At 55.4% G+C, this 26,816-nt stretch overlaps 1 protein-coding gene and 1 long non-coding RNA gene across 5 annotated transcripts; one reads left to right on the forward strand and one right to left on the reverse strand.

Moving 5' to 3' along the window:
- On the reverse strand, nt 1–24,937 carry BEAN1 (brain expressed associated with NEDD4 1). Of its 4 annotated transcripts, none has more exons than XM_055146538.1 (5): nt 24,829–24,937; nt 18,355–18,452; nt 4,422–4,670; nt 2,512–2,653; nt 1–739 (listed from the first exon to the last, which is right to left on the reverse strand). In XM_055146538.1, exons 2-5 carry the CDS (start codon nt 18,410–18,412, stop codon nt 319–321), a joined length of 870 nt encoding a protein of 289 aa, XP_055002513.1. In that variant the 5' UTR covers nt 18,413–18,452; nt 24,829–24,937; the 3' UTR covers nt 1–318. The 4 variants fall into 4 exon arrangements, with proteins under 4 accessions (XP_055002513.1, XP_055002515.1, XP_055002516.1 ...); XM_055146540.1 differs by lacking the exon at nt 24,829–24,937 and adding an exon at nt 24,532–24,816; XM_055146541.1 differs by lacking the exon at nt 24,829–24,937 and adding an exon at nt 19,506–19,850.
- LOC129406869 (uncharacterized) lies at nt 20,005–21,220 on the forward strand. The gene is made up of 2 exons (XR_008631299.1): nt 20,005–20,122; nt 20,804–21,220. It is a non-coding gene; the product is annotated as an uncharacterized LOC129406869 (long non-coding RNA).
- Nucleotides 24,938–26,816: the final 1,879 nt, after the last annotated feature.

Genomic DNA, 26,816 nt, shown 5'->3' on the forward strand with positions numbered 1-26,816 from the left:
GTGTACCAGAGCAAGTACATGTATGTGTATACGTATATCAGTGTGTATGTGTACCAGTGTGTATGTGTGCCAGTTTGTATATGTGTACATGCATGTGCACAGTGCATATCATGTGCATGTATATGCACCACTGTGTGTGAAAGAATGTGCATCTGTGTAAGTTGGGTGTCTTTATGTACACATGTGTATCATGTGTATATCTGTGTGTACATGTAAGCCTGCATGTGTGCACAGGTGTGTGTGCGTGTGTGTGTGTGTCCATGTTCTGAAAGATGAGGTGAGGTTCCCTCAGGCACTGACAGGGCCTAGCTGGCTGGCTCACTCAGGCACTCCTCCTGGAGCGAGGCTGGGTGAGTCTGGGGGGCTCATGGGCCCAGGCCCCGGCAGTGGCAGCAGGCTGGAGCGGGGGCTGCTTATCAGGATCTCATAAGGGGGCAGGGCATCCATGGAGATGCTGTGCACCTGCTCATCCCTGGGGCGACCAGGGCCACCGCCAGGCTCCAGGGTGCCTGCACCCAGAACCCCAGGCTCCGGGGCACCTGGGCTGAGGACACCAGGCTCCAGGGTGCCTGGATTCAGGATGCCAGGCTGCAGGACAACCGGATTCGGGATGCCAGATTCCACGGCACCCGGATTCGGGTTGCCATTCGGCGGGAAGGCGTCGGTGAGCGAGTAGGGTGGCGGAGCATCAGTGGGAATGTAGAGCTGGGTGGCCCCTGGCCCTACGCACTCCTCGTAGCTGTAAGAGAAGAGGCTCTCTCAGTGCTGGCTGGAAACCAGTTTCGGGCGGGCCTCCTGCGAAGGCTGGGCCCGCCAGCAGCACTGTGCTGCCCTGGAGTGGACCAGGCCAGGCCTTTGTTGTGTGGGTGCCTACTGCGCTGACCCCAGAGGGCCCCAGCCACTGGGTCCTGGGTCCTGGAGCTGAGTGTTTCAGAACACCGGCTCTGAGACCTGGCCTCTGACTGCTCAGCCCTGGTGACTAGGGGAGAGCGGGCACTGCATATGGGGGAGCTGCTAGGAGCAATCTCAGGTCACCCCCACACTCCTTTCAGGGTTAGGAAAGATTCCCTCGTTCCTTCTGAACCACGTCAGTTTGGGCACAGAAGCCCCCCAGAGTCACTGGGGGCTTCTGTGCCCAAACCGACTCGGAGTGCTGGGAGGGTGGAGGGGGGCCAGGGATGCCAGAGACTCATCTCCCCAGCCACCACTTGCTGGCAGGGGAGGGGATCTGTCTGGGGGGTACAGACAGGACCCCCCAGGAAAGGATTTCCCCAGTGGAACAGCCTCCTGATGACCAAGTGCTGTTTGGACACAAGATCCCCCTTCCCAAAGGGTGGACGAGGGTTTGGGGAGGGAATACACGAAGGAGTTGAGCCTGGCTTTCCTGCCCCATGCATCTGACCCCCTCTTCCCACTGCCCCTGGCTCAGGGACCCTCAGGGCCTGTGGCCCCACCAGGAGAAATTTGCCTGTCAGAGGCTGCTGCTGAGGCCGCACGCAGCGGCCCCGCCCACATCTTATCCTGGTCTCTCCGGTACCCGGTCTGGACGCTGCTGCATGCTGTGCTCATCTCCCCGGGTCCAGCAGTGGGCGGGCATGTCCTCAGGTGCCTGCTGCCCTCCGTAAGGACAGTGACACCCAGGGGGGCCTTCTAAGGCCACACCACCACATAGTGTCATCTTCCCACCCAGGAAGCCCCAGAAAAAGGGGAGCTGCTTGACTCTGGGGTACCATTGGAGTATGTGGATCCCTTCCGGGGTCCTGCTGGGTGAGGAGAAGCAGGAACTTCTCACCTGAGGTCTCTGACCTTCCCCAGGTGCCCCTACATCTCGGACGGTGAAGGTTCCTCCGAGCCCCATGCATGCCTACCCTCCTCCCTCCCTCTCTCCCCTTATCCTCCTGCCTACCTGGGACCTTCTCACATGTGAACTTTGACCCGGAAGTGGACAAGACCAGAGCAACAAGACAGATTTTTCCCAGGACTTGCGATGCAGAGCTTCTGGGCCCACATCATCCACAGAGCAGCAGGTGTCCAGGGAGGGGGGACCCTCCCCTGGACTGTTCAGGAAAGGAGCCTTGAGCGTAGGACCCCCGGGATCATTAGATGCGGCCTCTGGGTGCCCCCCACCCCGTTCCGACTCAACCTGCTTGGCTCTCCTTCCTGCTGTTCCTCAGAGATGCTGGGGGATTGCTGCATTCCCTGGGATCCCATGGTCCCTGCAATACCTTCTTGTTCCACCTGTTACACCTGTTAAGTAGAGAGAGCCCCGTGTGCCCCACCCCTGACCCCTCGCCACCTTGCCAGGGCAGCTCTCTGGGGAAGCCAGAAGAGCAGCCAGAAGGCCCCGAGTCCTTCTCCTTCCCCAGGCCTCTCCGATGAGCTGTGTGCCCCTCTCTAGACCCTCTGATCGGGGCCCACAGAGCAGGTGGTTTCCGGAGAGTTCATCTTGGGGATGGGGGTATGTGCTTCCACGCAGGCCATATGCCCTCCGCCCCCATGTGGCCCCCTTACGAAGGAGGAGCATCTGGGTACAGCTCCCGGAGCACCGCGGGGTTCACATCTCCCCAAGAGTTGAGCTCTAGGGTCCTCGGCCATTCCTCGAGTGTGCCGCACATGGAGCGCATCCTGCGGCCGAGTATGTGTCCGTCCGACACTGCAGGGACAGACAAGCAGCCCAGACCTCAGGCCAACGACCAGGGAGGGGGTTCACAGCCCTCTTGGAGGTCCCCAGGCTCTTTTGTCCCCCCACTTCACCAAGCATAGCTGCTTCTGAACACCCCCTCGGGCCCCCCTGCCCCTGTGCATGCACACACACACACACACACACACACACACACGCACACACAGTCCCAGGATGTGAGTGCCAGTCTGGGCTGGACACTGGTGTCAGGTGCTGCCCTGGCAAGACTCTTGGAGTGGTGGCCAGCCTGCCCTAAGTAGTCTGGTGCTTTGATAGTGTGCTGGGACAGTGAAAATTGGGCTGGCCTGCAGGTCTGGGAGAACTTCTTGGAGGAGGGGATCGCAGAGCAGAGTGATTAGGAATGATTGAGAGGAAGAGGAGTAGGCTGGGCAGAGGGGCACAGTAGCTAGAACCATGGAGGGAGATGAGAGAGAAGAGTGTGGCATGAGGCCAGAGGTAGAGAATAGATTTTGTGTGTGAGAAGCCCGGGGTTCCTTCCCTGGCATCGAATAACTGAAGTGGGTCATGAGCCTGGAGCCTGGGAGCCTGGAGTCGTGGAGCTGGGCTAGCCAGACCCCCACATGGGGAGGAGAGTGCTGGGCAAAGAGGACTGCAGAGATGCTGGGAGCACCCTGCACTCCACTGTGCTCTCCCCTTTCTCAGACCCAGAGGGAGATGCATGCTCTGGCCTTGCCCACACTGCCTTCTGTCCTGGGTTCTTCTCTGCATCTTCACCTCAACGACACTAGGAAGCTCTGTAGCTAAGCAACACAACTCCCGTGCCCTGCGCTGCAGACTCCTCGGACCCTCAAACTGTGTTCACCCCTCTCAGCCCAACAGAGGACACCAGGTCTGCCTCCAAATGCTCCAGATGGAAAAGCTTCCCTCCTTCCCTTCTCCTCCCTTCCCCTCCCGCTCCTCTTCTTTCCATCCTCACCCACTCCACCCATCCATCCATCCATCCATCCATCCATCCATCCATCCATCCATCCACCCACCCACCCATCCATCAATCCATCCATCCATCCATCCATCCACCCATTTATCCATCCATCCATCCATCCATCCATCCATCCATCCATCCATCCACCCATTTATCCATCCATCCATCCATCCATCCATCCATCCACCCATCCATCCATCCATCCATCCATCCATCCACCCATCCATCCATCCACCCATCCATCCATCCATCCATCCATCCATCCATCCATCCATCCATCCATCCATCCATCCATCCATCCATCCACCCACCCATCCACCCATCCACCCACCCATCCATCCATCCATCCATCCATCCATCCATCCATCCACCCATCCATCCATCCCTCCCTCCCTCAGATCCCCACACTCCCCACCCCTCTGCCCTCCTGCCTATCCACCTACCTCCTTGACCCACATACCCACTCACTCACTCACTCCTGCACCCACTTCTGCCTCCATCTTCTGCCACAAGCCCCAGCCCAGCTTTCATTCACCCCCACCCACCCACCCCTGTCTCTCTGCCCATCCTTTCCCCAGTCCTTCCCAACCACTCTGGGGACAGTCTGCACACATGGTGCCCAGGGCTGGGGAGCAGCCCCCTGGCCTCCCTCTCCTGTCCTCAGAACATATGGGGTGTAGCTGTGAGCATGTCCTTGCCCCCCTGAGAGGTACCTTCCCTGAATGCTTTGCTGCCCCCTTGACACCTTCCCGCTGGCCCCTAGGATGCAGGAGGGGGTCCCAGGCAGGGGTGACTCACTGAAGTCATACTCCTCGTCGCCATGGTGGCGGCGGTGGCGGCGGCGGTGACGGTTTCGCTGCTGGTGGTACCACTGCAGCCGCGCCTGCCGCTCCCGCCGGAGGCTGCCCACGATGATGGTGATGCAGGAGAGGATGAGCACCACGCCTACCACGGCGCTGGCCACCAGCACAGGCGACACCAGCAGGTGGCTGTGCTCCTCATTCTCCGAGAACGTGGAGTAGTAGTTGCCCGTACTGTTGTACGGGGCTGTGGGGTGGGGAGAGAGAGGGAGGGGGCGCTTTTCTGAGAAGGGGGGAATCTCGGGTGCTGCCACCAATTTCCCCCTCTATCCCTGCACCCTGCGAGTCAGCCCCAGAGGGAGGATGGTGGGGTCAGCTCCTCTGCGGGATCTTTGGGGAGCAGAGGCCTACGGGAAGCTGAGGTGAGGGGCCCCAGGCTCATTTTGGTTCCCTCAACCACAGGCCACTCTCAGTTACACTTTGCAGACTGGGGTGATAGTCCAGTGGGAAGGGCTTTGCCTGGCACAGAGCAGAGCTGGGTTGGACCCCCAGCACCCCATATGGTCCCCGAGCCTGCCAGAAGTAGTCCTGAGCACAGAGCCAGGAGTAAGCCCTGAGCACTGCTAGGTGTGGCCCCAACATAAAAGCTTTCCCATTTGCCTTCAGCACCCAGAGGTGACAAGGGACACAGCAAGGTGCCCCCCTCTCCCCCTAAAAAGTGATCCATGTTTAAATGACCAGGTCCAAGCTCAGTGCAAGAGAAATGTCATCCTTGGAGGGTGGCCAGAGTTATGCTGGCCTCTGTCACCTCGTGGATACCCACGGTGGGAATTACTGGTGGATGCTGGTTCTCTCGCCAGCCTCAGTGTACCTTTCTGACCCAACACTAGACACAGAGGACAGGAAGGGGCACTGCAGGCCACCCTCATCTAGTGTGACCACTCTGTGATTCTGGAGCCACTGGCCAAGGCTTTGACTAGGGCTGGAGCTGGGTCAGTGGTCACTCTGCTTGCCGGGGTCCTTCTGATCAAGTCCAGACCTGCTGGCTGTCCCATCAGTGCCACCCTCATCCTGCCCTCCAGGTGCCAACAGTTAAGAGGCATCAGCCTTCCTGGGAACAGTAGGAGTATGTGTGTATGGGGTGGGGGTGGGAGAGCCTGGTGGCCCCAACCAGTCTCAAGGACCCAGAACAAAAGCTGAGGGTCAGCTGAGTGTGTGCACCTAGCCCTAGGTGCCCAGATGCCAGCCCTTCCCCGTCTCCTTGAAGATGCTCCCTGCTCCGCCAGCCACCGCGGCAGATGAGAGCCTCACCCTCCTGCCAGTGTTTTCGGTACCAGGTTCAGTAGCAGCCAAGCATGGAGTGGCACCTCCTGTGCTTCCCAATGGAGCCAGCTGGCCTGGGCACCCTCCTGCATGGCTGGCTGGGAAATTCATCGTCCAGTTACTGCAGCCTGGCAGAGGTAGGCACTGCTTTAAGGTTTGAGGGAAGTCCCCATCTCCCAAAGGCAGTGACCCTTCTAGTACCTAGATAAATATGGCAGCAGGGAAAGCAGCTCAGCTCCCTCCCACCCCTCTGTGTCCCCCTGCAAGGACAGAGCAAGAAAATGGCTTTGCCTCAGTGGAAATTTCCCTCCCGCCAGCTTCTCCAAAGGGACCGAAAGCCAGAGGAAGGGCCACCTCAAGATAATGGGCTCTGCCCTGAGACATCGTGCACCCTCTGTGGCCTGTTCCAGCACAACTGGAAACCCACTGTGGGTGACACACCAGGCCTGCTACTTTCCACGGACTCTGTCATCTCATTGAATTCTGATGGCTGTCACAGGAGCCCCAGGTAACAGGTGGGGAGTCTGAGCCTCCGGGAGGTGATCACTTCTAGGTCAAGGTTGCATGGTTTTGCAGTTGGGTTACGTGTTCTGTGGAGAGGAACCCAGATCGAGGGTGGCTACCACCTAACTTCTTACCAAGCAGTTATTCTATGGCCACTGGATGCTGCATGCTGGGAGACTGTAGTGTCTTGGATCTTGCTAGAGGAAAATTATTCCTAAAACGATGCGTTGCTTCTCCGGGGCCATATATAGAGCTTATGCACATAGCAGGTCAGACCCCGGGGTTCACTCAGTGCGAAGGTGTCTCAAAAGCTGAACATGCAGGGAAATCGCCAAGAACCCAGGGGGCCATCCTGGGTATGGCACATGGGGAAGAGGCCCTGACCATCGAGGAAAGAGCAGGAGGCATGAACGTGTATCTCAGCAACTGTGCTAGGGATGATGTTGGGGTTGTTGGCAATTGGGGGTGGTTTCTTCTCTGTCTCTGTCCTTCCTTCCTTCCTTCCTTCCTTCCTTCCTTCCTTCCTTCCTTCCTTCCTTCCTTCCTTCCTTCCTTCCTTCCTTCCTTCCTTCCTTCTTTCCTTCCTTCCTTCCTCCCTCCCTCCCACCCACCCTCCCTCCCTCCCTCTTTCTTTCTTTCTTTCTTTCTTTCTTTCTTTCTTTCTTTCTTTCTTTCTTTCTTTCTTTCTTTCTTTCTTTCTTTCTTTCTTTCTTTCTTTCTTAGTATGGGTTTGATACTGAGGATCAGACTCATGGTCTCACACCTGCTGAGTCACACCCCAGCCCCTCTCTGGAACAAGGTCAGAGGAAGGAGCATATGCAAGGGCATAAACATGAGGCTCTGGCAGGGCTCAGGAAAGGGCACGTAGTGCTTCTAGCAGGGTGGGGTTAGGGAGAGAGACTGGGGGCATCATCTTGATGGCAGCTAAACACTGGGATTATGTGATGAAGGACAAAGCTAGTTGGTGTCCAGGATTTTTCCTACAATGGGAATGTATCTCTGTGAGAAATTAGCTAAAAATACATGCCAAGGTCCTGGCACCTTTAGTGACCATTTGTAGCTTTATGGGTGGGGCAGATTATGGTCTACAGAAGGACTGGAATATGAATACATCACATATTTATCGATATTTATCAACATTCTATCATCATCATCTCATTGATCACCAAATTTCTCAACAGTCTCAGTAATGTCTCCGTTTGTCCTAGCCCTGAGATTTTAGAAGCCTCTCTTTACTCGTCCTTTCCAATGGTGCCGCATTGGAGGCTCTTTCAGGGTCAGGGGAATGAGACCCATCATTGTTACTGGTTTTGGCATATGAATACACCATGGGAGTTTGTGAGGCTCTCCCATGTGGGCAGGAAATTCTCAGTAGCTTGCCAGGTTCTCCCAGAGGGAGAACTAGGCTATAAGATGTCACGTGGCCTATAAATTTATAGAATATCAATATTCTATAAATTTACTTAACAAATAATTTATTCTCTCAAGCAGGTATTGACCTAGGCATCTATTCAACAGCCATTCACTCATATATACAGCCATCCATCCAGCTACCCATTCACTACAATTAATCCAATTTATCCACCCATTCACCCAAGTAACATTTATCCATCCAGTTATCCATCTCCTCCAATGGATCCATCCACTTTATTTATTCATCCACCAATTTATCAATCTATTCATCCATCCATCTATCCATCCATTTAGTCATCTATCCATTAAATCCATCTATCCACCAGCTTATCCACCTACCCATCTATCCATACCCATTTATCTATCTAATCAATTACCCATAGACTCCTTTAGTTCATCCATCCACCAATTTATACACGTCTACCCACCCAGTCACCCATCCACCTATTCATTCACCCCTACTTCAGTTCATCCATCCATCCACTCATTCACCCACCCATTGCCAATACCTGTTAAGTGCTATTCCCATGCTTGGATATACTACTGGACATTGGGACTATAATGCAGACTGCAGTGAATCTCTCCTACTCTAAAACCATGAAGTCCCACAGAGTTGCCCCAGTCAAGAGGGGCAAGTCTTGGTGCGTCAGGGAGTTCCCTGCCCTCACTTGGTGCAGAGTCAGTCAGCTTCTATCTATTTTATGTGTGAGGGTTAATTGGAGAAATTTCCTCTGTTCACCCACTGCATTAAAATGTAACTGAAAAAAATTTAAGTGACCTCCTATATTCCATTTGTGATTCTATAAATATGAGATGAAAGTAATTTATTCCACTATTAGGATACATTCTGCCACTTAAATAAACCCACTAAAATTAACTCACATTTCCTCTACATATCCCAGTTCCCTGAGTAAGCTGCATTATCATCATTCACTAAGGGTTTAATCTCTGGTTTCATGAACAATTTATTAATTGGCTGGAAAGCTCACTGAGATGGTTTTACAGACTGCTTCTTGCTATTTCTGCAGAGCAAGTGGTGAAATGGCTGACTCCCAAATCAAGCCAAGGCTGAGCAAGATTCCCCCCTGCCCTGAGCCTGTCATGCATCGGAGCTAAGGAGGGGGCACTGGAGTTAGGTGGAGATGCTGAAGGGCTGTGGCCTGGGGACCCCATCACTGAGGGACTTACCTCCTACCTCCTGGCTCAAAACCATGACTCAGAAAAAAAGGTCCATTATCTACAACATGGGCATCCCAGGAAGTTCATGTAATACTGGTATATAAAATGTTAAAAATCACAAGAGTTGCAATTTCGCCATGAGCTGAACCAGCCCCGGACCGTGTGTGTTGTGGTGACAGTGGCGGGACCTTCTTCCCTAATCCTCTTTTCCTTGAGCACTACTTTGGCCGCATGCCCCAGAGCCTACGTTGCGGGCATCGGTTTATGAAACTGCCGGAGCGGGTGAGGAGATGGTTTATATGTTCAAGGGCCTGAGCTCCGTCCCTAGCACTGCAGGACTCCCCCACTCCCCGCCACACCATGCTGTGACCTTTGGTGCCCCCCTGCACCAGAGCACTCAGCCAACAGAATGCACTGGCAAAAGTGGCCACAGGGCTCTGAGCATGGCTGTGGAGGTCTTGAATAAGTACCAGGGGGATCTTTGAATGTCAGCTAGCATCTACAACAGCTGCCTCAAAGAGGCGCGACTCCCATGACAGCATTTGTTATCATTGTCGTTGTTATTATTATTAGTATCATCATCATCATTGGGGGGGGCACACTCAGCAGTGCTCAGGGCTTACACCTGGTGCTCAGGGAGCCAAACCCTGGTTGGTTGTGGCCAGGATTTGTCCCTTTAGGAGAGCTAGTTTCCTCTCTCTGCCACAGAAAGAAAAGGAGAGAGAGGGAGGGGAGAGGAGAGCAGAAGGGGGAGAGGGGAGAGAAAGGGAGGAGGGGGCAGTGAGGAAAGGAGACATAAGGGGAGGGTAAGAGAAGGAGAGAGAGGAGGGCAGAGGTGAGGGACAGGCTAGGGAGAGAAAGGAAGGGGGAGAGTAGAGGGAAAAGGAGAGAATGGTGCCCCCACCGATCTCCTTGCTGAATCTCTGGGGATCCTAATGACATCAAATATCTCTATCTCTCACCTGTTGGACCACAGTGCCCAACCTTTGGCAGAGCAGCACTGAGTGTGTGTGTGTGTGTGTGTGTGTGTGTGTGTAGGGGCTGGGGAGAGTGATTATTCATCAGGTCACCGGAGATGTGGCAGAAGCTCATGGAAGGCAGAGCACTGTGAGCTCTGATTCTGGAGCATTTTTGCTTCCCTGCTCCCAGAGTTTACTGGGGTTCATGGGAAGCCAACCACAGGGTCACAGAGTGTTAAGTACAAAACCCTGATATTGGACAGGGATGTGGTTTGGCAGTAGAGCATATGACTCACATGCTGAGGCTCTGAGTTTGATACCTAGCACTGAAAACCTACCCTTGTCCCCTCCCCCACAAAGTACAAACCAAACCCAAAATAACACTAACTCCCCACTCCAATCTTCATGAAAATAGAAACAATAAAGACAATAAGCTCTACCCTTAGAAAGCATACATCCCAGGAATGCAAAGATGGTTTGAGGCCAAGACATCCATGAACACTGGGGCCAGAGCAATAGCGCAGTGGTAAGACACTTGCCTTGCATGCAGCAACTCGGGTTTAATCCCCAGCACCACCTGTGGTTCCCTGCACATTGCCAGGAATGATCTACGAGAACTGGAAATACTGGAGTAATTTCTCATGGGGATCCCTCAAACATAACTTTTAAAATCATGAAGTATTTGGAGACTAGCCCTTTCTCTTCCTATCCACCCCCTCGGGATTGTTTCGTGACCCTGAGCTGCCTTGGGAGCCCACCTTGGCTCTGGCCCACACTCAAGACCCTCCTAGATAGGAACAGCCGTGGGGTCCCCAGAAGCAGGCTGCTGCCTCTGGACCACCTTCTAGGAGGGGAGCAGAGAGCTCCTACCCTTACACCCCACATCCTCTTTTTGCTCCAGCCACAGTCCTGGGCTCATATCCTGCCTCTCACTCATGAAGCCTCCATCATTCCCTCTGGGGCTACTGGACATAAAATCTCTGCTGTGAGCACTGTAGACAGCAGGTGCTCAGGGACGGCGACGATCCAACCCAGATCTGAAAAGTATCTCCTGAGGCCAGACCAGTGTAAGGCAGAAGACGACAGCTTCAGGAGGAAGATGCTGGAGCCCACCTCATGACCTTATATTGCTTTCTTTTTCTTTCTTTTTCAATAGGCGCTACTCTGGGCAGAGCTTGCCCATGTGGCCCAAGGTGCTCGGGCTGTTGGAGGTTGGATCACACACTGCTGGGGATTTAACTTCAGGGTCTTGTACATTCCAGGCACCAGAACCACTTGGGCTATCTCCCCACTGCCTTAACCTAGATTTCCTTCCCTCCCTTGGGATTCACTCTCAGTGTGATGCTTGTTGGGGTGGAGGGGGAATCCTATGGAGCCAGAGACTGAGCCCCAGGATTCCACATGCACATCATGTGCTCAGCCCCTGAGCCCTCTCCCCAGCTCCAACCTGAAATCCCCGAGACAAAGTTACAAAGGTACCCGGATCATTGGAGGAACTGGACTACGTTGAACATCTGTGGGAAAAATTGAGGCTCTGAGGTCAAAGGAGGAACTATAGAAATGCTCAGGACTGAGTGGTAAGCAGGACCGGGGCAGGACTGGAGCAGGGAGGTTTGGAAAGATTTTCTAAATACATTTCATGGTGACAACCTGTCCCAGGACTCTAGTTACTGCATCTCAGGGGACACCTCTCTGTCTAGGTTTTGCACCTTGTGATAGACTTCAACACTTAGAAGGGTCCTTCTTCGTACCTTCATGGCCTCATCCATCTTTCCCCCCAAGTAGCTGTCTCACTCTGATGGGTTTGTCCTTTGCAGGACACCCCGGAACATAATCACACCCTCAGTTACAGCAGTTCAGTGTCAAATCATATTAAGCTAGACTATGTCTTGGGATGACAGAGGAAAACAACTTTTGAAACTAGATCTGGTTTCAGTGAGGGGACCTAGACCAGCCACTCATCGAGTAAGTGCTCCGTGAAAAGTCTCAGAAGATTCCTTTTCTCATTCAGAAAACAAACAGGCAGAGGGGGAACTCCCACCCATACTTCTGCTGCCCTGTGCTTCCATATTAGCCACACTCAAGCACATCTTATCCTGCAACAACTTCACAGCTGGAGTATGGTTCTTAGTTTCCAAGTTAAACTTAGGACCAGACCCTTTCTGTTGGAATGTGTGTGTACTTTTTAGTCAAATCGAAGCTGACAGTAAGCATCGGGAGATGGCATGTGTAGCTTTCCCCCGCCTGAACATTTCAGCAGTCTCCAGCCCCTTAATTCTTGTGTGGATGAGACTCTGGGAGAGAAGAGAAGGAATATTTCATCTTCCTGCACTTACATTACATCCCATGTCAGGAGAAAAGACCTCTCAGGACCTAGGCGGGAAAGGGTCAGTGGACGTGGGTTAAGCTCGATACTGAACTTCAGCTCCTGTTTTTATTTAATGCTCAATCAAATTTCTGTTTTAAAGAGCACACATTTCTGAACGTACAGATTCAGTTATAACTACGTGCCTTCTGGGAATTTGATAGTTGTGTTGTTTTAGATAATTGGATTTTCCGATTGGTAGCTTTGCTGGGGCTTGGAGCTTGCACGGGTGTAATGGGCCATTCTAATTTCTCACCAGGAGTGCTCGGGACCCAGGCCAGCACACTTGACTCTTGCACAAACACAACAACAGTCCTTAAACTCTTGGGATCACTGTCAATATTATAAAGTGTTGGAGGTACTTTTTTTTGGGGGGGGGTTAGGGCCACACCTCATCCTGTTTAGGGGTTACTCCTGGCTCTGCACTCAGGAATTACTCCTGGTGTGCTCTGGGGACCATATGGGATGCCAGATACTGAATCTGGGTTGGCTGCGTCCAAGGTACTACCCACTGTACTACCGCTCCAGCCCATACTGTGACAGTCAGGAAAGGGTCCCCTGCCTTTCCCACAGAGGAAATATCGCAAAGATCTGTTGGTCATTGCTATGCTAAAATGTCTAGAACAGCGTTCTTCATTCATGGTCCCAAACTAAAGACAGTGCAAATGTCCACTGAAGTAGACACGGAGTAGAACCTGTTGCCTGAGTCACACACATCACTTTCAAAAATAGACAAGAAGGGGTCAGGGAGAGGCATCAAAGGGCTGGAGCAAACGCTCTGCATGTGGAGAGCATTTGGATTCCTGGCACTGCATGGTCCCCTGTGCACCTCTGGGTGTGTCTTGTGTGGTCCCTAGTGCCACTGAGTCTGAGCGCCAAATCTTCAGGCTTGCACATCTGGGCTGAGTATCAAAGGGCTCCCCCAGGTCTCCTGAACATGGTTTGGCAGAGCCACCCACAACCCCCAAATCTCCGAACTTAAAGCTAGACAAGAGGGTTCAGAGAGGGGCTGGAGCAATAGTCCAGTGGGCTGGATACTTGCTTTGCATGTGGTTCACCCAAGTTGGATCCCCACACCCCAAACAGTCCCCTGAGCCCTACCAGGAGTGCTCCCTGGACACAGTCAGGTAGGGCCCGAAAACAGGACAAAGCGAAACAGCATCAGAGAGACTATTCAGCAGAGTGTAGTGCATGGGTTGCGTGTCAGAGGCCCCATATTCATGCCCTAGCACATTATGGCTTCCCCCAGCATCCCTGGGTGCCTGGGTGGTCTTGTCACTGCCCGGCCGGAGCAGCAACTTGCCAGGTTGGGTATCATGGGGTGGTGGGAAGAGTTACCCCCGGGTGAAGTACTACTACGGGCCCCTCAGTAGTAGGGGAGATTCACGTATGGTGACAGAAGCTAAGAGAGTTTGTGTCACTGACCTGAGGCAGTGATCAGGGGTGGGGGGTTGGGGCAAGGATGTGTTTCTGCATCTGTGTGTGTTCCCAGATGTGAAACCCATTAAGCACTAAACTGGGTCCACCGTCCCTTTCTGTATATTTCTCACAGACAGTGGGGGGCTGAGTCACCAGCTATCCAAGAGAGGAGAGAGGGCACCCTGGTGTATGGCTCATGTTTGCCAAATGCCATGATGGAAGCGCTTCTGCCAGGCTGGCTTGGAGCTGGTGACCCATAGATCCACAGCCAGCTCAGGAAAACTCTCAACAGACTGAACTGCCCTCAGGATCCTGTGAAGGAAGCACCTCAGTTCTCCAGCTGTTCAGAGACTCCCAAGGGGTCCTGGGGCCCAGAGGGGAGGACACTGAAAGGCAGAAATGGGGCATAGGGGAGTATCTGCTCAGCTAACTGCCTCTAAGCAAGGTTCCGGGAACCATCCTGGGGCATCTTTCGTCATTTTATTTTTTAGTTTTGGGGCCATACCTAGCAATGCTCAGGGGTCACTCTTGGCTCTGCACTTAGGGATCACTCCTGGTGGTGCTTGGGGGACCATATGGGGTGTTAGGGATTGAACCTAGGCTGGCTGCATGCAAAGCAAATGCCCTCCGGGCTGTGCTATTGCTCTGGTCCCCAACCTTTGGTCATTTTAAAGTCAGATCTTGGGTGACTCTGGGGGAGGCATGAGGGCCTTGTGGGTCATACCTAATGGTTCTCAGGGTTCACTGCTGGAGGTATCCAGGGGACCGTGTGTTGCTTGGGATCAGCCCTAAGCAGTCTTGGGTCTCTGCTGTGGAGGTAGGTGGGGAGGCCTGACATTCTAGCCAGGGTGGCTGCATGAGGGCTCCCCGTCCTTTGGCACGAGGCAGTTGGGGTAGTAGATGACCTGAGAGGCCTGAGAGCAGCCTTGCAGGCAGGGTGCCCCTTTCCTGAGAGGTTCTTTCATGTGCCTGGGAAACTGGCTGGGAAAGGGGGAGAAGATGTGTGTGTGTGTGTGTGTGTGTGTATGTGTGTATGTGTGAGTGTGTGTGTGTGTGTGTGTGTGTGTGTGTGTGTGTGTGTGTGTGTGTAGGGTCTCTGTACAGGGACCACTTGGGTTTATGTGCTGAGGAGAGAGGAGTGGACAAACCCTCACAGACATCTCTGGGTCTTGTCACCCCACGTTAACATGAATAAATAGGGGTTCAGATGAGTCAACATAGTGGCTCTGTGGTTTGGGAATAGCCTTTTGGCTCTCATTTTTGGCTGCATCAAGCTAGGTCGCTTCGTCCCCCCCTCAACTATCCTGATACCCCATATTCTGAGCAGCGGCAAAAGGCGTGGAATGTGGATGTGGGCAAAGAAAATCTCTAGCAAGGCCTGAAGCTCCAGAAATGGATTCTAGGTGGAACCAGGCAGAGTCAGAAGGAACCTCCCCTAGAAGCTACTTTTTTGGGGACAAAGCAAATAGTGGGGCTTCTGGGAGATGAGAATGTCCTTAAGCCCCTGGGGGACCAAGTGGCTTGTACCTCAATGCCCCTTCTTCTGCTCTGGTGGAGGGCTGTTTTGGGGTCCCACACATGCCACAGTGGGGACCCAGAGGATGATGGCCTCATGGTCATTCTGGACGCAGCTCAGGTGAGTGGGCCTGGGGGCAGCTAGGCTGGGGCTGCCCTCACATTCAGGCCAGTGCCCACAGGGGACCCTCCAAAGCACTGTGGGTGACAACTCCGACATCAAACTTCCCTTGGCATGTGTGGTTCCTGCCCTCAGGGGAGCTCAGGAGAGCCAACCCCACCTGACTGTGGAGTGCTCCCCTCCACCCTCCTTCCTGCTGCTCTGTCTCTTGCAGCCCCGATGTCCCCTCCTCCCCCAGCCCTCCCGGGACCTGGGGAAACACTTCTCGGGAGCTCTGGGGTCCCTGGCGGCTGCAGAGGAGAGGTTGGCAGCATCTGTTCCTGCAGCCTGCTCCTGGGGGACCCTGTGCAGCCCTGTCCAGAGGGGGCCAGATGGGGGCAACTCCCAGCCTCAGCCCTCCCTGGGGGGAGTGGGACTGCCCTCACCCCAATCTCTCAGCACTTCCCCCAGAAAGTGGCTCAGGCCTAGCGTTGCAGGCAGATGTCCCTGCTGGGCTTCCTTAGAACTGGGGTTCATCTTTATCTCCCTTCCCACCTTTTCAGGCTTCTGGCCCACAGTGGGGAGCAGGGGTGGGCAGGCATGCGGGGCACTCCTTAAGAGGGACTAGATGCAGTGTGGGGTACCTTCTTGTGTGTGCCTAGGCCCTGCTTCTGCCTGCGTGGTCAGCTGGGCCGACTCCAACAGGGGCCTTCCCCTCCCCGTCCCCCTTCTCAGCTGGTGCAGGGCAGGCCTATGGACCCGGGAGTGGGGACAAACTGCGGTCTCTTGGGACTTCTGGGTTTCCTGGCTGGGAGTTTCGGGAGTTTTCAGCTGTTCCCAGGGATCAGCCACATGATATGGAGGCCGTGGTTCCCAGTGCGGGTGGGGCGAGACCCAAGCGGCAACCTGGGGGCCCAGTTCAGAACCCCTGGGGTTTCTCTGGGCTGTTGGCTGTGGTGGATGAGTGTGAGGTGAACAGGGAACCCCCATATTTCTGGTCAGAGGAATTGAGGTGCTGATGGTGCCTTAACCAACACAGCAAAAGCCAGTTAATTCAGCCTGGAGGGGAGATGATGGGGTTTGGAATGAGCTGAGTTTAGGTGTCAGGAAGTGGGAGCTGCTGGATGTGAGGCTGCACCCCAAAGCAGAGGGAGGACGAGGAAGGGGACTCTGTGAACAGTTAGGGCCAGAAAGGTGGGGAGCAGCAGCAGGTGTGGGGGGAGGCACTGGATTCGGGAGGAGCCTGAGGGCTGAGTTGAGGAGCCCTGAGGGGCATCACCTCGACTCAGGAGTGGATCTGGGGCCATGAAATGATGAGGAGTATGGAGGCTGTTTAGGGGGGTACCCAAGGGGGCTCAGGAGCACTTAGACAAGCTCAGAGGAGAGGGGTAGAGTCAGGTAGGAGAGCAGGAGTAATGACCAGGCAAAGGGTGATTCCAGACAGCCCCAGGACCCCTGTACTCGGGTTAAAGCAGTGGTGAGAGGTCCTGGAGCTCCCCTGACGCCCCCCTCACTTTCCATGGGCCCTTAGGGCAGCATCGAGCTCTGGGATCCCAGAAGTCTTAGGCCCTAAAGTGCCGACTGGCCACAGAAGGGAGAGACACCAAGGTCAGGCAGACGCTCCATTCAGTTCCCTTGGCCCCTCTCCTCATCCATTAGCTCCACATACACTGAGCACCTACTATATGCCAGGCACTAGGAGTGTATGAAAAGTAGGGCAGGAGGTTCAGAGATGTGCAGGGACCCCAGCATGGCCTCTGCAGGGCAGGTGCCTCTCCCTGGCATGGACTTAGGTGACTTTGTCCAGAGCAGTAGCACTGGAACCAGTATGGTTGGGGGAGTCCTGACCCAGGCTTATTAAGCCCCCCATTTTCTTCCTCGGTTACTCACGGGAGCCAGTGGCCCCAAGGACACCACCCTCTGGACAGATTCCACTGATAGCTTGATCCCCCAGGGCACGCTGATGCTGACTCTGACCCCACCCCCACAGGACAGGGCAGTGGCCCCTGGATATTCCCAGCTCTACCAAGGGGGGTTCTGCCCTTCGGAAGAGATGCCCCCAAGAGGCACCATATGTGTCACCAGTGACAGAAACTGGGAATGTGGGGGATGAGGCAGGATTAGCCAGAGGGAGCATGGGTGGGGGAGAAGGCATATAGATAAAGGGGGGCACAGGTGGGGTCCCTGGCTTCACACAGACTCGTGGTCCAGACTTAGCAGGGATATGGGATGGGGTCATCACACTTGTTTCCCAAACTTCCAAACTCCCAAATTGATGGTAAATTTGGGTGCGTTTGCAGGCCCCATGGGAGAGAGCAGAAGGCAGCAGTGGGGAAAGGCAAAGAGGATGATTGGCAGGAGGCAGCATGATGTCCCGGAGGTGGGGCTGCTGGATACTCGGGCATCAGTGCCCAGATGGGCGTCAGGGAGTCTGTCACCCTCTATGGCTGCAGGATGGGCAGGCACCGGCAGGGCACCTTGGGACAGAGAGCTCTCTGGGGCACTCCGATCTCAGAGTCATTTCTGTGGCCAGTTAAACTGGGGAGACCACTGGTGCTTCTCTGTCCTCTGGGGACCTCACAACACAGAGCAGCCCCTCAAAGGTACAAGCAAGTCGGGGTGGGGGGATGAAAACGGCTCTTTTCAGCCATTATTTCCAGATCCTTTTGCCAGGGCCCCTTTGCTTGCTTACTTCCAAACACTGAGCTGTATAGGCCACACCCAAGGGTGCTCGGGGACAGGAGTGCTCCTGCCGCAGTGGAGAGGGTGTGCAGGGCCAGTGCTGGTGGTGCTGGGATGTGTGTGTGGGGGTGGCGGGGACTGTTTCTGTTGCTGCTCGGGGACTTTGTGGTGCCAGGGATTAAACCCAGCCTTGAACCCAACCCCAAAGGATGCCAGCATATGCTCCACCCCTGACCTGGAATCTTCTATTTTCTGTATTCCCATTAATACCCCTTGATAGAGCCCTAATCCACACCATGAGATGTGCAGGGCCAAAGCATCTTCTTGCAGAAGGCGGGGTCTCCTGTCAAGCACCCCCCCGCCTCACTTCTATGACACAGCACTCAAGGGCCAGGTCCAAGGCCCTCTGTCACCCCGACTCCAAGCTCTCCCCTCACCTCCCCGAGCCACAGAAGAATGCAGCAAGACTTACTGGGGCAGGGGCCGCCCAGGAAGGGCGGGTAATCCGATGTACAGGACACTTTGCCCATGATTTGACTTCACACAGGGCAGGGCCCTGTACTCCCTCACCTGCAGAGACACAAACAGGCAGGGATTGGGCACTCACCTGAGACTTCAGGATCCTGCAGGCCGAGTCCCCACATTCCATGGGCCGCCAAGCTTGGAGAGAGGACTGGCTGTGGAGAGTATGTGCTGATGTGTGCTGGGACCTGGAAGAACTCAGGGCTGGCTGTGGAATATGGGGTGTGTGAGGGGTGGGTGGGCATAGCGGCAGTTTCTCTCCAGGGTGGACCCTGGAGTGGGAATGACAGAGGAGGGTGGACCCTGGAGTGGGAATGACAGAGGAGAGTGGACCCTGGAGTGGGAATGACAGAGGCATAATTCTGGTGTCAAATAGGTGACGGGCTAGTCCAAGGTATACCATGGCATGGGACTCAAACCATATTTCCATAATCATCAGAACTTCCCGGGGAGGATGGGTTCATTTTCATGTTATAAAATACATCGAGGCTCAGAGAGGTTGGAGAGTTCTCCACGGTCACAGAGCGTCTAATCCCAGGCTCACTGCAAAGTCTCCAGATATGGAGCTGACCGCCAGAGACATGGATGCCTGTGCCCCGGCTGGCGCGCACAGACGCACACACCATCCGGGTCCCAGGCGGTGTGACCAGGGCTGCGGCCACTCAGGCACTGCGGCCTGGATTGCGGGGCTGGGGCTGTGCCCACTGAGTGATTTGCTGCGAAAGACTGCAGGGGTGGGAGGGTCCACGGGCCAGAGTTCACGTCATCGGCCTGCGTCACTGGCTTGCGTCAGAGGTGCTCTCCGGGCTGCTCGGACTCATCTTCGCCCGCTGGGAGCGGGTGGGCGTTTGCGGGGGGAGTTGGGGGCGGGGTGGAGGGGGGTCCGAAGCTCTGCGCTAAACAAATGTCCACCCCAGGGCCACAGCAACACGCAGACAGGCAGGGGCTGCGGGAGCAACCACGTGATGCCCTGTCCGCGCCCGCGCTCCGCGGGACAGTAAGCGGGGCTGGGCCGATGGGCAGGGGGGTCCGGGGCTGTTGCCCGCTACAGAGGCTCAAGCCTGAGATGCCGGATGCAGGATGGCAGCCTGAGGGAATTACCTGGAAGCCTGCGATGCACATGGCAGCGCGGGGCTAGGTGCTGCCCCGGGGGAGTCTTGGCGCGGGTAGGTAGCGCCATGGGGCTGGTTAGCGGGCGCCATCGCGCCATCGCGAGCCACCGCGCGCCACCGCGCCACGGATCGCGCAGGCGGGGGCGCGCCGGAGAGCGGGCGGAGGTTGAGCAGGATTGCCAGGGCTGTTGCGCGGTCACGTGGCCCAGACGCACACGCAGCCCAGGGACCCGGATCACCCACTGCAGAGGTGCGGGGGGAGGTGACTCGTGGATTAGGTGGGTCTGCTCAAGCCTGGTCGCATGTTGTCCGCTCACAGCGTTTCAAAACAGAACCCTCCAACCCCCACCCTTGACCGACGATACAGAGGCGGAGAGGGTTATCTTTCGGTCCCCTTTGGAACACTTTAGGGGGGAATGGTTGGGAGGGGGGGTCCAGGTCACAGTGTAGGAGGCGGAGGAGTGGGGGGGAGGAAGCTGGAGGCCGTGGTGGAGCATGCGTGACTTGGCAGAAAATGAACTCAATGACTGAGAAGAAAGCCCCTGGGTACCAGTATCGGTGGGATGAAGCCCACGTACAGCACACATTTGTAACACAAAAAAGCAGGTATGGAGCTACCTACATGATGTTTGTTTTTGTTTTGCTTTATTTTTAGTCCAAATTCAGCAATACTCAGGGGTTACTCCTGGCTGCGCTCAGGGGACCTTATGGGATGCTGGGGATCGAACCCCGGTTGGCCGCATGCATGCAAGGCAAACGCCCTACCCTCTGTGGCCCCTGGTTCTCATCTTTTTGAAAGCTGAGACCGAGAAAAAAAATTTCATACATAGTGAAAGATTAGAAAGAAAATAAACTAGGCTATTCACAGGGGCTGAGCCAGCTCAGGGCTGAGGGCGCCTGTGCGAGGCCTCAGAGCAGGGAAGGACATGAATCTTCATGCTGCTTTCTGGGCAGCGCTGGGGCAAAAAAGGGGATTTTTATGTGCTTAGCTTTATGTCTTTTCAAGTTTCCCACCATGACCATGGATTAGTGTCATAACATAAAATCATTAATGAAGATTTTTTTTAAATGCCCTTTGTGCTAACTACATAGAGAACAATTAAGCCAGTGATAGCTAGTTCATTGAAAGATTTGAGAGCTCATATAATTGCCTTTGAATATGTCACTTGTTGCAAAGATTAAAAACATAACTTGTCTCTGAATTTACTAAGAAGGAACTTTATTAAAATGTTCAGAAAATAATTTCTATTGTTTTTAATGTCCATCGTTTTTTTTTTTCTGTTTTAGGGGATGGTTTCTGCCATAAACTTGAATATTTTTCTGCAGAACTTTTCAACTGCAGTTGCTAGTCTACAGAAACTTCCTGTCTGTCCACGAAGATGTTAATGCCCCAACATACAATGTGCCTAGATCATGTGTTGGTGTGATTGTCAGTCTTGCTATCTGAACAGTCTCACTGTGAATAATGTTTTTTGTTTGTTTGTTTGTTTTCCCTTAGCAATATACAAACTATCACTGTTCTTTGGACAGATTGTCAGATGCGAAAAGGTTGAAAACCACTTGTTTTTCAGTCCTGAGTTGTTCAGTAGTTTGGCCAATGGCAGAAAATATGTACTATGTGGTTCTAAAAGGGTCTGTCTTAATGTTTAGGTGTGTTGCAGGCAATACCCTCCTGGTTTGTTTAATTATACCCTGTGATATTCACATGGTGACAAAGGTGCCTGACAATGTACTTCTCAGAACATATTCCATTCCTTAAGCAGCATGTGACTGCTGTCCCAACAAACTATATTTGGCAAAACAAACACTATCAGACTTCAGGTTTAGAGACCCTTCCTAACTGAACATACATTGTAAGTGCTGGGGGCTTTTCTAGATGCTGGAATATCATAGTGAACAAAATGGTCAAAAGCCGTTGGAGGGCTGACAGTGAAGAGAGCAGGCAATAAAGAAATGAGTAAAGCACCTACATGTCAGGGGTAGGAGATGGTGTGGAGGAAAATGAAGAGAAAATGGGGTGGGGGCTGCTCTTCTGAGCCCATCTACTAAAGTTGTTCCTATATAGCCTCTGGGCAATGAACATACAGATATGAAATGACCAAAGATATACATCACAGAATTGTCATAGTTACTAATTATCTAACATACAGTGTGCTAATTATCCATTTTGTCAACTCGAAATTATGATGAGTCACAGTGATGTTTTCAATATTCTAGTTCTGCTAAGTTCAATAGCCAACTTTCCGAGCCTCAGCAGTCACATCTAGAAAATGGAGACAGTGAAAACTTCTAACCAAAGGGCTGTTCAAAGTAAAGAAATGAAAAAGAGAGAGAGAAAACATACACACAGCCAGGTCCTTGGAACTAGGAACTCCCTTTGCCTTGGCTCTGTGTTTTCTTAGCTATATCCTCCTATTTGCATAACTGTGGAAGGAAGTGTATTGTGTTTGTTTCCATTTTCAAGAGGAAATCGAGGCTCTGAAAGGTCCATCTGTCCAGAATAAGGGGCTATGGACCCCAGAAGAGCAGGTCTAAGAAATCCAATATTCTCAGCCCCAACTTGTATTTCGTGGTCAGTTGCTAAGGATACCCCAGCCTCAGTTTCTCCCTTTAGGACTCAGAGCAGATCTGCATCTTCCTCCCATCTCTTCTCCTGCACTCGGAGCTCTTCCAGGTCAGGCTTCAGGTTCAGGTTTCAGAGAGCCCCTCACGGACGTTCCCAAAGACCAGGAATGCCCAGACCCCCATGCAGTCTCCTGTCAGCTGCGTCATTTCAAAGACTCTGCAAACCAGCAGTCACAAAACCTCTTCATTAGCTTCTGATGAGTGAGGTCAGGAAAAAGAGGAGGTGAGGATTATACAAGATGTGGGGGGAGGGGTGACATCCTAGTGAGTGATGGGGGGGGACTGAGTGGGGAGATGAGGTGGGGGAGGGGTGACAGAGGCTACAGAGGGAGAAGAGAGTGGAGGGTGCTCTTTGTAGAAGGAGCCCTGAGGCTGCCATTCATTCCGTCCAACCAGAACCTTCCCAGAAACCCTCTTCGGCAGAGCAACTGAGTCACAGGTGGCTGGGACTATCACAGTTCACAGGCTGGATCTTTGATTAGTCCACACAAGAATCTTGATGACCTACTATGACATGGTACCTCCAAGAACCCCATATTCCCCCTAGGTTCCTGGGTGGGAACCCCCAGTTCCAGAGACTGGACCTTTCTGGGGGGGGATGAGGGAGGGGTGACTCTTAGTCCTGGCTTCTACCTACTAATCAAGGCTCCACTTCCTTCCCATTTCTGGTGTCTCATGGCTCAGCCACCTAGAGAATCAGGTAGGAGCAACATGAGCCCCGAACCAGGACTGGCACCACCTCAGACATCCCCAACCCCTCCCATCCTCCCCTGCCTCCCCCCCACCCCCAACCACCACTCTGTATGGCTGGAACCTTCTAGTAACTGCCAGGCAGCCGGGCAGCCAGGGCCTCTCAAGGGAAAACCAGCTTCCTCTCACCCCCCAGCCCCCTAGGGGGGAGGCAGAGGTGCCAGTTTCCCAGTGGGCATATTGGGGGAGCCCTCTGCCAGGGCAGCAGACCTGGCCCAAGGCCCTAGGAGAAGCCATTCAACTGCGTCACTGTCTTTTCCAACCTGGAGAGGAATGGGGAGGGGCCGGCTGCTGGGAGGAGGGAGTTGGAGGGAGGGCAGGAGAGCCTTTTGCGTCGCAATGAGACGTCACTGAGACACTGAGGGGGATGCTCAGAGGCCTCTGAGGAGGGGGTGTCATGATCCTGTCACCTGGGGAACTCACCCTGTCCCATCATCTGCCACACACTTCATCAAATGACACCTGTAGCCAGGGAGAATTGCCCGTTGACAGCAGTCACCATGCTGGACCCCCCAAAACGCAGTATCTGATTCCAGCCTCCCCCACCCCTCGCCCCCGGGCTCCAGGTGGGGGAAAGGAGACTCAAGAGCTGACGAATGTTTCTGCTTAAGCTCGCAGAGCTCGGAATGCAGCTGCGCGCGCCCTCCGGTCCTGAAAACCTTCACCATCTGCTCACAACCGAATCCTGCCTTGCTTGTCAGTCGAGGAAATCGAGGCACAGGCTGAAGTTAGCGCCCAGCGTGTTGGAAGAGAGGGGCCCGGGTGGGGGTAGGTCCCCCTCCCCAAGATCAAGGCCCAGGTTCCTGGAGAAACCCCCTCCCGCCCCTGCCTCCACCTGTCACTTAAGCGCTCTCCGTCTCAGCCTGGGGCCGGTCCCTCGCGCGGTCCCCCCAGCTCTCCGCGCAACCACCTCCAGACTGCGCAGCGGGAGGGGGGTCTGGGGGAGATGTAGGGGGAAATGGGTTCTGGGGGAGAGGAAGCCGGCCCGGGTGGAGGAGGCGCTCCCCAGCCTTCGAGGTCGCGTGCGCAAAAGAGGAGCCCGAGCAGCCGCCTCGGATTCAGCGCGCACGATCACGTCTGCCCCGAAGTGGGGAAAGGGGCGGCGGGGGCGACCCCGCAACACCTTCCCCCGTCCCGTGGGGGGTGGCCCAGAGAGGCCAGCGCCGCAGGCACCGAAGCGGGGGTCTCGGCGGCCGATCCGTCCGTCGGAGGGTCAAACTTTCTGGCTCAGGGCTGGGGCTCGGGCTTTAACTTCAAACTCTGCACACCCGGGGCCCTCCTCGTCTGCGCTGCCGGAGTGCGTCCCGGTTTCCCCTTGGCGCGGGGGTGACGGTTCAGGGGTGCCCGAGGCCAGAGACGCGGGGGCGGCGGAGACTGTCTAACGCCGGCCTCGGGGAACACGCTCCGGGACGCGAATCGAGGGGAGCCCCCGGAGCCCGCGGGCCACAGACGCGCTCGGGAGCAGGCGGGACGCGCCGCAGTCCCCTCCGGACCGCGCGTTCGCCCTCCCGACGCGCCGAGCCTGGGCGCCCCGGTCCCCCGCGGGGTGCGGGTGCCGGGCCGCCGCAGAGCGCGGAGCGGGGGGCCGGGACCCCCACGCCGCCCCTCCCCAGCGCCGCCCCCGGCCCCGCGCGCCTTACTGGGCTCGGCCGCCTGGTTCCGCTCGGTGCGCCGCGCGGCCGGCTCCGGCTTCGGGTCTGCCCGGGTTTCCCGCTCAGGCGCCGGCTCCCACGCGGGGTCCGGCTCGGCGGCCGCGGCGCTCAGGCTCCGGCGTCGCGGGGGGCGCGGCGCGTAGGGGCGGGCCGGGCCGGACCGGACCGGGCCGGGCCGGCCGGGGCGGGGCCGGGCTCTAGCCGCCTCCCCGCCCGGGAAGCCCACCGTCCCTGCCCCGGCCCGGGGGGTCTCCGCGGTCGCCCCGGGTTCCTGCCCTGTCGTACCCTCGTCCGGCCGCTCGCCACGCCACGTCTGCTCCGTTCGCGTGCCCCGCGCGGCCGCACGCTCCCAGCTCCGACTGTGCTGCTCCTGCAGCTCCCGGGCTAAAGCGACGCAGGCAGGACTGGCGCGCGGGTCATTCTAGAGACGGGGAGGGGGGGAGGGATTGGAGGGGGGGAACTCGGCGAAGGGGGAGGGCCCAGCCGCGCCCCTCAGTGCACAGCCAGCCCGACACCCACACAGCGGCAGGCGGGGCAGAGAGCTGCAGAGAGGCCAGTGCGCCAGCCTGACGCAGGAGGCTGGACGGACAGACAGACCTGCAGAAGACAGACAGGTGTGGGTCGAGAACCCGGACAGGCGGGAGCAGAAACAGGAATGCCCACACATACACAAGCACACACACACACAAACACACACAAGCACACACACACATACACACACACACACACACACACACACACGGGTGGACAAACGATATCTCCCGGGAAGGCCAGCCAGGCTGGTGGAAGAGAGACGAAGGTGGGCTCTTGGAGACCCCTGCCATGGCCCCTTGGAAGGCAGGTGAACCCAGCAGGGTCTCCTGTTCCTAGTGGGCAGCAGCCCTGTTTTGGCGCTGGCTCCTCAGATGTCTGCTGGCCCCCATGAGGCCTGCTTCTCCAAAGTGACCCACTCACCAATTTCCAGCCCCCTGCACCCACTACACACCCACCCCTAAACCCTGCACACCCAGAGCTTGGCTCTGACAAAGAATGCCTGTCCCCATAACCACATCTGGCTCAAGCTAGGGCTCCCGGCTTCCAGATCTTTCCATCCACACTGTACTTTGGGGCCTTGCGCACTTTGGGGCTCCCTGACACCCCCTCCCCTTCTTTTTCTCATGACAACAGAGTTCACTGCCACCCAGGCACTGGAGGGAAGTACTTATTCAGTCCCTTTCAGGGGGACTCTCTTTTGGGCCTATTTCCAATTTTGTTGGTGGCAGCTAGAAAATGGCTCATGGAGAACAAAACAGGCCTCAAAGGCTGCACAGGGACCAGAGGAGAAGCAGAGAGCCAAGGCAGGGGCATGGAATTGGGGGCCGATGGCCTGACAGGAGGAAGCAGGTACAGGGGATGCTCTGGAGGAGAATCCAGTTCTCTTCCATCCTAGCCCTGTCAGTTCCTCTGCAGGTCTTGGCTTTCCTGGATAGGGGCCGAGGGAACCTTGTGTGTCCTTGGAGTGGGGAGGTCGCAGGGGGAATGAGGCCCATGCCCAGCTTCCCTTGGTGACGGCTCCTTCTAGCCCCCACCCCCCTCCTCAACAGGAGGGTTCCAGCTCCATCTGAGACTGATCTGGGTGCATTGGTGCCAGGCTGGGGAAGGGGTGGGGCCAGAACAGAGGGCAACGGTGCTCAACCCCGTGAGACCCTCTGTGAAGCCCAGACCTTGATTTTATGGATAAACAAGGACCAGAGAAAGAAGGGGGAAATCAGGCCTGGGTTTGGGGGCGCCAGGGCTCTCAGGTCATGATGGACAATGTCACCGCACTGCTCTGCAAATGGTCTGACACCTGCAGAGCCTTGTAGGCAGACGTTTTAGTTGTTAGATGGCAGTTTGTGGAGTGTGTGTGTGTGTGTTTGTGTGTGTGTGTGTTGTGGTGAGTAGCACATGTGAGTGGGGGCTTACTTGGAGTCTGTCCCTGTGTTCACTCCAGCCTTAGGGTTTTTATGCTGGGTGGGTGCACCTGACTTGTCCTTCTCACGGGAACTGGCTGCCACTGGCCTGGTGGTGGCATGTCTAGTTCCCTGGAGTTGAATCATGACTCTCTTCCTACACGTCCACCAAACCATCTTTGTATGGGAGCTTGGGGAAATCCCGGAAGGGAAGAGAAGCAGGTACATGCAGGTCACTGCCAACTTTTGGACTTTGTGGCCATTTCTCTCTCTCTCATGTCTGTCCCTTCCCTTTAGCAGAGCTGCTCTGGCCAGGGAGGCTACTTACTGATGGTCTCTCTG

This window comes from Sorex araneus, chromosome 8 (assembly GCF_027595985.1).
Source record: "Sorex araneus isolate mSorAra2 chromosome 8, mSorAra2.pri, whole genome shotgun sequence".
In the NCBI taxonomy this organism is placed as follows: Eukaryota; Metazoa; Chordata; class Mammalia; order Eulipotyphla; family Soricidae; genus Sorex; species Sorex araneus.

Coding starts and splice junctions, on each gene's coding strand:
- BEAN1 (XM_055146538.1), bottom strand. CDS start 18,412: ATGGGCAAAGTGTCCTGTACATCGGATTACCCGCCCTTCCTGGGCGGC. Junction 2,654..4,421: donor CGACGAGGAGTATGACTTCA/GTGAGTCACCCC, acceptor CTGTCCCTGCAG/TGTCGGACGGACACATACTC. Junction 740..2,511: donor TACCCAGATGCTCCTCCTTC/GTAAGGGGGCCA, acceptor CTTCTCTTACAG/CTACGAGGAGTGCGTAGGGC.